This window comes from Mesoplodon densirostris, chromosome 3 (assembly GCF_025265405.1).
Source record: "Mesoplodon densirostris isolate mMesDen1 chromosome 3, mMesDen1 primary haplotype, whole genome shotgun sequence".
NCBI classification, from domain to species: domain Eukaryota; kingdom Metazoa; phylum Chordata; class Mammalia; order Artiodactyla; family Ziphiidae; genus Mesoplodon; species Mesoplodon densirostris.
The window spans coordinates 85,062,161-85,074,455 of record NC_082663.1 but is presented as its reverse complement, the minus strand read 5'-3'; the positions used below and the strand labels follow the sequence as shown (position 1 = coordinate 85,074,455).

The 12,295-nt window shown below is 37.5% G+C and overlaps 1 protein-coding gene across 14 annotated transcripts in view; it reads right to left on the bottom strand.

Annotated features, from left to right (window-relative positions):
- Positions 1 to 12,295, bottom strand: part of PAM (peptidylglycine alpha-amidating monooxygenase) — a 309,920-nt gene that overhangs the window by 157,083 nt on the left and 140,542 nt on the right. For all 14 annotated transcript variants that reach the window (XM_060093202.1, XM_060093205.1, XM_060093201.1 and 11 more), the window contains 2 exons: positions 7,813 to 8,254; positions 6,744 to 6,864 (listed from right to left, as the gene is read on the bottom strand). In XM_060093202.1, coding sequence (XP_059949185.1) covers positions 6,744 to 6,864; positions 7,813 to 7,901 — 210 coding nt within the window. In that variant the 5' untranslated portion in view covers positions 7,902 to 8,254. The remainder of the gene's footprint in view (positions 1 to 6,743; positions 6,865 to 7,812; positions 8,255 to 12,295) is intronic.

Sequence of the window (12,295 nt, the reverse complement as noted above, 5' to 3'; positions counted from 1 at the left end):
TGCCCAGAAGGTTGAGGTTAATTTTCTCCTTTTGTGTAATGAGGCTTAAGCGGAAAGTCAAGCTGGCCTGTGAGGGGAAATGGAGAAATGGAGGTGTGGGGTGTCTCCCTTCCTTTAATTTTTGTGTCCAAAAGAAAAAAGAGTTTTTATTTTTTAAAAATGCAAATATTATTACATACTAATAACTAGAGAGGAGACAAGTAAATTACAAACGCCGAAGAACTGAAAATTATTCCAGTAAAGCCTCACTTTTCTGGGCTCCTTTCTAATTTTGTCCTGAATTTTAAACACTAACTAGGGACACTTTTTTTTCCCCCCATAATGATTGAATTAGAAATATATAGATTTGGGACTTCCCTGGTGGCACAGTGGTTGGGAGTCTGCCTGCCAGTGCAGGGGACAAGGGTTGGATCCTTGGTCCAGGAAGATCCCACATGCTGCAGAGCAACTAAGCCCATGTGCCACAACTACTGAGCCTGTGCTCTATAGAGCCCGCGAGCCACAACTGCTGAGCCTGCGTGCCGCGACTGCTGAGGCCCGCGTGCCTGGAGCCCGTGCTCCACAACAGAAGAGGCCACCGCAGTGAGAAGCCCACACACCGCAGCAAAGAGTAGCCCCCGCTTGCCACAACTACAGAAAGCCCATGTGCAGCAACGAAGACCCAACGCAACCAAAAATAAATAAATAAAATTGATTCTTAAAAAAAAAAAAAAAAAATATATATATATATATATATATATATATATATATATATATTTAACATGCTACAATATCCCCCAGATCAGCCATAAGGCAAACTTCTGTATAAGTAAGTGACTTTACATGAAAAAGTTTAATCAGCATTCTGAACATAAAATGAAAGCAACACAACAATTCTGCATTTACCTTGTGTATTACCTCTTTGATAAGCATATATTCTGAGGAAATGCTGTTTATAAGTGATGTTATAATAATAGCTTGATATTTTAAAACTGATTTCTTAAACTAGTGCAGTAAGAAAAGCCTGTGAAAGCTGGGTGGGTTCTCATTATGTGGTTGTACATGCCTTGTGGAGGTAAGCGGACTTTCTCCCTTCTTCTGTTAGAAAACGAAAAAGTTAAAATGTATTAGTAAACATTTTCTAATGGTTCTTCATTGGGGAGAAAAAAGCAAAGGGAAGCTCTTGAGAAAATTTTTTAGGGAGTATTTTGTTCATTCTGGTTTTATTTCAACAACTACATTCTTTCACCATTATTTTAAAATAAGTGACAACTTAAGGCTCTAATTTCAAGTTTTTCAACTTGTTGCTCTGGGGTGTCTGATCTTTAAACTCAGAATTGTTCTATTTTCTTTCATTCCTGGTGATAGATATTTGTACTTAGGAACACAGAGGAAGACTGCTTTCTGATTTTAAAGCATGATCTGTGACTCTTCAAAAGATAAAGAATGAGACCATAATTTGCAGGAGGTTCAGAAAGGAAACAGTGTATTCCTTCACAGTTCTCAAATCACTCCCAAAATAAGGGAAGAAAATGGCAGCCTAACACATCCTAATGGAAAGAAATTCAATTATTACATGGTTTCAAGTTATTAGGTTCAAGAGAAAATATTTAATTTTTGTAAAATTATAATTTTTACAAATTAGTTTACATTTGTGAATCCTTAAACCAAGACTGCAGAGGACCTATGTGGCACAAATAACAATTAAATAAAATGCTATGTAAACACAGAATTTGAAAGGGCTTGCACTAGATAAGAGTAATTTTTTAATAAGGTCAATGTACAAAGTTCTCAGCAAAGTGAGGAAATCTAGGCTGATTTCAAATAAATATAGAAAAAAAATTAAGGTTTCATACTTATGAAATTCCTTTTGATAACTTCTTTTCTAGGCATAAAAGATATATAAGAACTTTGAGAAGAACATACATCCATTCTCAGTGTTCATTCTCTGATCATAAGGGCTATTTTTAATGGAAATTACTTAAGAATAAGCACACTGAAAGATTTACTTCCTTGCTTACTTTCCCCAGGTTTCTTTTACCCCGGTTCATACTTCCTATTTTTCTTCATTGGCCACCTTTCCTCTCCTTATTATGATGTCTTACCTTCTCCATGAAGTAATTACTGAAAGTAAAGGGCTGGCAATTTCCTTCTCATCTTAAGGCTCTTTCACATTTCCCTCAACACACAAAATAACAATGAATTCATATTTTATAAGAACTTAGCACATACAGGGCAACTGAACAATGCCACTGGTATTACCTTGCTCAGTCCTCAGAAGAACCCTGGGTACGTACTATTATTAGTCTGTCTACAGATAAAGGAGCAGGACCAGCTAGTTAAGAAAATTCCTGAGTTGACACTACAAGAGCTGGGACAAAAATGCTGTCGGCCTGGTTCCAAAACCTACATTCTAGCCCACTAGATTTGGCTGATATTGAGACAATATACTTTATGTAAAATCACTGTAATTATGTCTTATTTATTTTATTTTATAATCAAACCCCCATGGGATAGTTAACACATCAAATTGATGATAGCACCTTACAATGACTATGAGCTGGCAGTTTATCAAATTATTTTGTTGTTGATATGAGAGCTGGTGACAGCAAAAACCCACAGGGGCCCTTGGTTAGAAAGAAAATCAAATGAGGAAGAAGAAGTGCTAAAAGAAAGAGTCTCAAAATATCACCACTTCAAGGCTCTGGATTTGAAGCCAGTGCCATCAGATACCACATTCTACTTACTTTACCTCTATTCTAGGCTACTTAAAAGCTGCTTATGCTTCTCCCTAATCTTCCCAAAGCCTGAAAAACACTGATTAACAAGAAATTTATTAAAGAGGATGGAAATTATTTTTTTTAATTTCAAGTCAGAAGACAGAGTGAGCTCACTTTGAATATAAAATGGACATTGTAATAGATAATAAACTACTTTCCCTAGGCTCTCCGAAGCTGGTTTAATGGGAGCAATTTTTTAAAAGGCTACTTTGAAGTCTATGGTATGGCTGAATGGACCGCATCTCAGAGGTCTGACATGACTGGATACTCTTTGGTAAGACACCAATCTAGATCTGTATTCCATCAACAAAATTAGTTAGTTGTACTATCTGAATTATAGCTAAGGTTCTTTCCACCTCTACTCTACATCTGCGTGTTTCGCTATCCAAGCCTACCTAACAATCTCAAGTTCCCCAAGGAAAACACTTAAATCAGATTCACTGATGCATCATTCATTACTGCCAAAACTTAAGATTTACTTTATGAAAAAAAAATCTGTTGAGTGAATATATCTCTTTAACCAACTTGGTCTGCCTCAATTAACAACTCAAGTTCTGGGTCCTCAGTTCCTTCTTTCCTTAACCTTTGTTTCTCCTCTTGATCTTCTGCCATTAAAAAAATACATTTTAACTTCTCAAGGCCCTTCCTTATTTCTATGCTTTCCTTATATGATTTTTAAAATGTTCTGGTCTTCATATTATAGTTATTCTTGATTTCTTTTTCCTTTTTTTTTTTGTTGTTGCTCTTTATCAGTTTCTCCATGTTTTTTGGCCAACTGTTCTTATTCCCTTCCATCGTTTATTTCTGTCCTCTAATAGTTGTTCTTTCTTTCCTTGCCTTCTTAGCTCCTTCCCTCTTAAGGATCTGTATTAAACTTAGTTTCATCTGCATTTTAAGAAAAGAATACTTTCTTCACCTAAAGTATTCACACTATCACAGTTCTGGATCTTCCTCACTAAGAACACAGAGTTTAGGAGGAAAGCGTTTCTGGGGTTTCTGTATCCATCTCTTCCTGGGTACACTCAACAGGAGTAATAATTACCACTTCTCATGAAGGTTTATTAGGTATATGACCTATATGTCAGCCGGATCAAGTCAGTAAATACTCGTGGCATGTGGTCAATAGAAAGTGGTAGGGAAAGTGGAAGAAACATTCAACAACCAGTTCTGAGCTGACCAGACAGAACAAGGGAATCACTTACCCAGTTAGGCAGCTTCAGTTACAAGTCAGAGAAAACCCAACTTAGTCCGGTTGAAACAAGAAAGGCTAACATAAAGGAAAACTGCCTAAGTAGCAACGTCAGCAAGAACCTCTGTTCTTTCAGTCTCTCTGCATTGCCGTCTATGGTATTAGTTTTGTTCTAGACATGGCTCCTCTCATGAACTCAGCAGACCCTAGGACTACATGCCCTTTGCTCACATGCAACAAAAACATGCATTCCCAGCAAAAGATTTGATTGGACTGGTCTAGGTCACACACCTTCTTCTCAACCAGTCATTGTGGAAGGAGAAGTGGAATGCAGTGATTTGCTAATCCTAGTCTATGTACTCCACCTCTGGATCCTGGGTAGACAGCTCCAGGAACCACACGGTTTCAGAAAAGCAGCAATAAGGAACTGTATTCTGGTAAGGCAACCAGCAAATGTCCACTGCATGAGGCAAAGCTGAATGCAGCTAGTGCAAAATGACAAGCTGTAATTTACTTATTAATATATGTTCTTTTTTCCACAGAGTTATTTTGCTAATTATAAGATTACAAAAAAATGAGTTAAGACATTTTACTTTATGAAAATAGAGTTCCTTTTCATTCTTTTATAATCAATTCCTTTAGGACTCTTTCTGAGAATGTTCACCCCAACACAGTTACCTATTATTATTATTATTAAATAATTTAAATGTTTTTACTGTAAAATAATGAGAAGAAGAAACACAATAATAACAAACTACAACAAATGATTATTTGAGAAAATAATGATATTCTTGTAGGAAAAGAGTGCTTAAAGACTAATTAGTGAAAAAAATTTTTTTTAATATTTATTTATTTGGTTGTGCCGGGTCTTAGTTGCAACAGGCGGGCTCCTTAGTTGTGGCATGCAAACTCTTAGTTGTGGCATGCATGTGGGATCTAGTTCCCTGATCAGGGATCAAGCCCAGGCCCCCTGCACCACCAGGGAAGTCCCATGAATATTTTTAAAAAGGAATATAATGCCACTTTTTTTTTTTTTTTTTTTTTTGGCGGTACGCGGGCCTCTCACTGTTGTGGCCTCTCCCGTTGCGGAGCACAGGTTTCAGACGCGCAGGCTTAGCGGCCATGGCTCACGGGCCCAGCCGCTCCACAGCATGTGGGATCTTCCCCGACCGGGGCATGAACCCGTGTCCCTTGCATCAGCAGGCGGACTCTCAACCACTGCGCCACTAGGGAAGCCCAATATAAAGCCACTTTAAACAAATATACAGGAAAAATCACTTTTAAAAGTGAGAAGAGAAAGAAGAATCACATTTCATAAGTGAGCAACTATCACTGTTCTCTCCTATTCCCAATCTCATTATATCTCTTTTTACTAAGTACTAAATAAAGACCTTATAAAATTAAAGGCCAGGACACTAACAACTAAACATACAGAAAAGTTATTTGCCTGGTCATTTGTGGATGGGCAGGGGTGAGGAGGTGAGGGCCAATTTGACAACAGTAGTTATTTATAGATACTTAGACCATACACGTGTATTGTATTCACATAAATGCATGTCAATCCTTAGTCCTTCAAAAAGACCACGTGTATTTTCTTAGAGCTTCTGAATGTCAATTTCAAAAGAATTCTCCCCAATACTGTAGAATACCTTTATTTTCTCAGTACTTTAAAATAGAAGAAAGAAAAGAAAACTAGAATGTTATCTGCAACAATGAGTCATCAGCCACTGCAGCTCTACAACACCCAGGTCTTCCCCTGTCTCTGCAGCCCTTCAAAAGAGGAAGACTATCTTTTAATGACGCAATTAAATCCCTGCACTGCCTGGCTGAAAAGCATAATTAATTCTGGCCTTCTTATGCTTAATGAAACACCTTGCTCACATGACAGCAGTGGGTTTGAGCTCCTTATGTATACCTAAAATAGGGAAAGCCCTAGCAACAACCCAGTTCTACTCAAAATGCTGTGTAAGTCACGGTGGTATGAATTCTGCTACTACTTCAAAATATATATCTTATGACAAGCAAATCATGCTAAAGAAAACTCACAATCAACCACCTGCATGAACAGTTTTTTTTAAACTTTTAAAAGTGTGGAATGTTTTATTTTTCAAATTCTTGGCAGTAAACACATGCTTTTATTTCTCAACTTGTGGCTGCGATAGAAGGGTATTTAAGCAACCTAATCTCTTAGAGGCAGCTGCTCAATATCGTTTCCCTTTATTAGAATAATTTTTCATATTTTAATATACACTTACATGCTGCATTACGAAGGCTATTACTTCACTGAGAATTTCAAAACAAATTTTCAAGGTTACATTTCAAAACACAAATAATATGGGTAAACTTTTTAGAAAGAAATTTAACTGAAAGATTTACCTTAAAAAATTTACTCCTCTTGGGCCTCCCTGGTGGCGCAGTGGTTGGGAGTCCGCCTGCCGATGCAGGGGACACGGGTTCGTGCCCCGATCCCGGAGGATCCCACATGCCGCGGAGCGGCTGGGCCCGCGAGCCATGGCCGCGGGGCCTGTGTGTCCGGAGCCTGTGCTCCGCAACGGGAGAGGCCACAGCAGTGAGAGGCCCGCGTACAGCAAAAAAAAAAAAAAAAAAAAAAAAAAAAAAAAAAAAAAAAATTTACTCCTCTTTATAATATTCAATTATTCTAGCCCTATTTGAGGAGTCTTGAAAGCAAATGCCTACTTTTCAAACACGTTACTACTGCTGTAAATGCAGTTTCTTTGCTTTAATTATAGATTGTATACAGAACATGTGAATAATGAAATAAGAATTCCTCTCACCTGTTTGGGTGTAACCCCAGGCATGCGAATATCCAATGCAAAATCTGATGAATCAACAGGAATTACTGGTCTGGTGGTACCAAGACATTCATTGGAAAATGATCTGGTAGTTTCTTTAAACCTGAAAAAAGAAGACAATCTCAATATCCTTGAACATAATGGTATCTTACCTGGACGTGAGAAAGGGAAAAAAAAAAGGAATTCTATGACTTTAAAGATTGTTGATTTAGACCCAATGAAAAGATGTAATAACCACATAACATTCTATAATATTCTCAGAACTGCATTGTATAGTTCAAGAACAATATATACCCAACTTGAGAGCAAAGTATAATCAAAGCAACCTAGCAGCCTACATTTAAAACTTAATTCAATAAAAATTTGTCAAATATACATTTGTTTCTAGTTAATGAAAGTACAGTATAAATAAATTATAATTATCACAGCCTGTCAATCCTCTAATGGCAGAAATATTAACTACAAGCCAGTAAGTGACTATTTTATGAATGTCCAGTATTACTAGTCAGCAACAAAAAACCAACAGTAATATTGCTAAGAGGTGGAGTTTTATGGGGGTGGGGGGAAGATTGTGATTGAATTACAAATGTACAGGTGCATAAATATTTAACATAGTAATTATGAGGAGCGTGTATACAGCTCAATGTTTTCTCGTGAGCTATTACAGTCCATGATCTGCTTCTCCCCACCAGTTACCTACCTTTATATTTTATTCTTCGGGCTGTTATAAACAAGAAGGCATTCAACTCTAAACGACTATATTGTAGTTTCTGAAATATCTCCCCAAGAGGGAGTGATTAGTATTGGAAATCACAACTTCTAAGTGGAGTTTTGAAAGCCAGTGCAGCTTGGCTACAAAACAGTGGGCTTTTTCTGCAAGGGGGACTTTTACAAGAAGTTATTGTGCTAAAATTCCAAGTGATTTCAGCAAAGTTAATCAACCATGTATATTTCTCCAACACTCCGGTTCATAAGTGATTACATTTTTCAGGAGCATGCACAGAAACCATCCAAACATTTCGCCTGTTTAAAAACAAAAACAAACACCCACCTCTTAAAGACAGAAAGTGGGCTTCTGAAACCCAAACAGCTGCTTTGAAAAACAAGGAGGAGAACTAGCAGTCTACGAAAGCCAGCCATGGCCACGCCGCTTCGGCCCCGCCGGGAGGACCCGGCAGCGCAGCGCTGGGCTGGGGCCGGCGGTCGGGCAGCAGCGCCGCCAGCAGCCGCTACTTCATGGCCGGGGAGCGGCGGGCGTCCGGCGACGGCCACACACCATCTGCCTGCGAGAGCTGCGAGGTGTCTGGATCAAAAGCCGCAGGCAGAACCCCGTGGGAAGGCGGTACTTTTGTCAGGTCCGCAAGCGGAAGCTCTCCTCCCTTCAGAGCTTTCTGCCCTGGTGCTGGGGCTAGACGTGAGTGTTCCTTATCACTCGGGGATGACAGGGACTGTGAGGGATATCACACAAACCCGCGTCAGTCATCATTCAGAACCTGCAAAAATAGAAGCAGATAATGGATGACTAACACGTTACAGCCTTTGTGCTCAGCAAATCCCAGCTGAGGTTCTTCAATACATTAGTAGTTTCACAAGCTTGAGCCCAAGCCTGGTGAAAATGCTGGTCTGTTGATCTCCCTCCCCCAAGACCAGCCCCCAAGATTTCAAGCACCCCCCATAGCCCCTGTTCTGCCTTTTCCTCTTTCCTCCTCCCTCACACCCACTCTCTCCTTTTCTCTTCTACTTCTTTCCCCCTTTTACCTCACATCCAACCCAGGCTCCGGATTTCTTCTCCTTACTTCCTATGTCACTCCCTTCTATTATCAAAAATGCACTTAATACCTCTGCTGAATGTAAACAAAGATACTCACACAAATGATAGGCTAAGGCACAAGAAAAGGAAAAAAAGAAACTAAGGCTCAGGCAAAGCACTTGGATACAACAGTAATCAGAAAGAGAAAGATTTTGAGAACAAAGGCATGTTTACATATATGCATCACAGAGCTATAGATCCAAGGAGAAAGATACCCTCTGCCAAGAATGATCACCACAGAAGTAATCGCTGAAGTTCTCAGAATTTAAAACTTTAAAACAAATCAAAAATCTACAGCTAACACAATATATGAAATGTAAGCACCTACTAAAAAATCCTGCATCTAATATACAGTAATAATTCCTTACTTATAAGGCATGCCTCCCAAAAGATATTCTTTCCTGAATAAGGTCTGGAGACTTACAATACAATACAATTAGAAGCAGTAAGGAGAATCTCAGCTGGCTCCCACATGAATTTTATATACAAAGGATATGATCAAAACCTTTACATTAATATAAATGACAGGCCATACGGAACTAATGCAACATCTCAACATTTTGTCAAGAGGACTCAACTAGGCTAAAATTTAAAATATGTGTGTTTAGACTTTCCTCTTGTTCTGAATATATTTCAGACTATGTATCAAGTATGTACATTTTAGCAAGGTATTATTTTAAAATGTATCATTCACAATATAAAAATACATTCAAAGGAAAAGATGTCTTAAAGTTCTATTTTAATCACTAATTATAAACATGATTTGGTGAATCACAAATAAATCCATCGGCCAGATGAATAACAGTAAGAAGCAAAAATCAGTAAGATCATTAGAAGTGCTCCACAATAATAAGTTAGCCTCTAAATCATCCTCTGGAAATCACAAGATACTGAAGCTAATCTAAACAAAACAAAACAAACAAAAAGTCAAACAAACACTAAGCTAAAACAAACAAAAAAGCATGACCTAAACTTTAAATCAGAAGAGTTCATGGTCATTGCTTTCTAGAAGAAACATACCTTACACCAAATACAAATAAAACATGATTGAATATCCAACCTATACAAGGATGCTTGAGGCTCACCAGCTACCAAGGACCACAGTTAATTTACACAAGCAATGACATTTTTAAAAGACTGATGATATTTGTTTGAACTTTCTCTTTGGCTTGCTATGTGAGCTTTCAGAACAAAATCCTTTAGTTTTGTCTGAATCCTGTGGGTAAAGGAAAGAAGTTATGGGGGAAGAGAAACAACTGGCCTGAAGGCTATGCTATTGCTTTTGTTTACAACAAAATATAATCCTGTAAAATGACAATGCTTAACATTCCCTGAAGTTCTTCTTTTTCTTTAAATATATTTGAAGAAGGGATTATATTTTATTATTTCATGCAGAACAGGATTCAAGGACAGTCCTTCTTCTAGTTGGCAGGGAGATTTGGTATTACACAAACACTTGAAAACAAATTTAGTATTAAAATTCTCTAACAGGAACACATCCTTGAGTACTAGTCTTTGAAAAAAATTCCACTTATCCCTCTGATTGATTTTATTACCTTTGATGTCCCTGAACCGCCCACTAAAAGAAAAGGGAACTGAAGTTGTGGGGAAAAGCAAAAGTTGCTATTTGCAGCCATGAACAGAACAAAAGGTCTTATAGAAATGAAAACTAATTATGCTTTCTGGTTCTTGATGCTTTGTAAACTAAAGACAAAATACATATCATCATATGAAAAAAAATCATGTCTAATCATTTCATTTGTTATTTTACAATGACTGATAATTGTGGAATAAATGTGTGTATGTATGTATGTGTATATATATATATATATATATATATATAAAATATTCAAATCTTAGTATTCTTGTTTAGGATAAAAAAATTCAACATAGATTTCCTTGAGATAATTCAGAAAAACATACTTAATTTCATATTTTCTACAAAATATAATATATTTTGGAATTTTATAAAATGAATAAAAGTAAAAGAGAATGTAGTCTATTAAGGGAGATCCTCATCTTCTCACAAGTAATATAAGGTATGTTTAGAATGTACTATTCCTGTGAGAGTACTATAAAAGGGACTCAGGGAATTTTGAGGAAGGAAAGATCATTTCAATCTTCAAGAGGAGGGTAAGAAAAAAGAGAGAGGTAAAGCAGTCTTCAGTAGAAGAGGTGGTTCTGAGCAAGAGCCTGAGTGTGGTTGGGTTTCCGCTGTGAGAGACGGAGAGTGTGTATTCCAAGTGCAGGGCACGGGAGCCCAAATGGGGAGCGGAGGATGTTTGAAAAACGAGTAATAGAGGTTCTGCCTCAGGCTTCCCTGGTGGCACAGTGGTTGAGAGTCCACCTGCCGATGCAGGGAACACGGGTTCGTGCCCCGGTCCGGGAAGATCCCACATGCCGCGGAGTGGCTAGGCCCGTGAGCCATGGCTGCTGAGCCTGTGCATCCGGAGCCTGTGCTCTACAACGGGAGAGGCCACAACAGTGAGAGGCCTGCGTACCGCAAAAAGAAACAAAAAAAAAAAGGTTCTGCCTCCTAGACTCAAGCTGCAGACCCAGATTTACTATTTTATTTGCAATACAAAGCAAATATTCTGTTTACACATTATAAATAAATTGTTAGTAAAAATGATGTATGGTTTATACCTGTACAAATATTAATTCCAGGAGCAGTACTATTATGTAGTAAGTACAGCCTGGTACAGAGGACCATAAAACTCATTTGGCTTTTACAAAGTGAGCAGTCCATTCTTTTCCATTTTTATTTGAAAAAAGAAAAAAACCCAAAAAGATAGTTTAAATTTGTAATTGATCAAAGAATCAAATAAATATATTGGCCATTCACTTACTGATTCATTTATCAACAAGAAAGAACCATTATAACATTGAGGCTGACAGCTTGTAAACTGAAGAAAAACTTCCTGGACTCCTGGCTCCACCGCTGACTAGCCCTGTGAAACTGACAAGTACTTAGCCTCTCTTTGCCTCAATTTCCTCATCTGCAAAATGGAAATAATCCTACCACCTATCTCATAGGCTTGTTAGAAGGAATAAATGAACTCATATCCTTAGAACAACGCCAGACACATAATAAATGTTTGCTATTACTGTTGATGCAACAAATATTTACTGAATGCCTAGGACTATCTTAATGTTGGGAATGGTGATGATCAAGACAGATAAAGTTTCCACTCATAGAGATTACTTTCTAGTGGGGGAAAAAACAAATGAAAATAATGACCAAATTATTGATTTCATTTTCTTTCAAGGAGATTTTATGTGGTTTCCTACAATGACTTATGATTAAACTGATTAAAGGATGCATATCCATTCACTTAGAAATTCAACTCTAGGAATTTATTCTTGGGCAAAAATAGAACAAGGGCACAAATATGTTTATGAGGATATTTACTAACATTGTTTATAATAACAGATAACTGGATGTTTATAACAGCAAAGAACTGGAATCAATTTAAATGCCATCAATAAGAGATAGGTAAAATTTGGGGGGTGGTACCATACATCCCTTAAAAAAGGACAGGTGGATCTATTTTTATAGGCGAGGTCATATTCCATGACACATTGTTTTCTTTTTACATAATTTAAAAAAATGTTTAAACAATCTCAAACTTGTAGAAATGTTGCAAGTACAGTACAAAAAACTTTTTTTCTTTAACCATTTGAGAGTTGACCTGATGTCTCATTACCCCTGAATTCTTTAGTG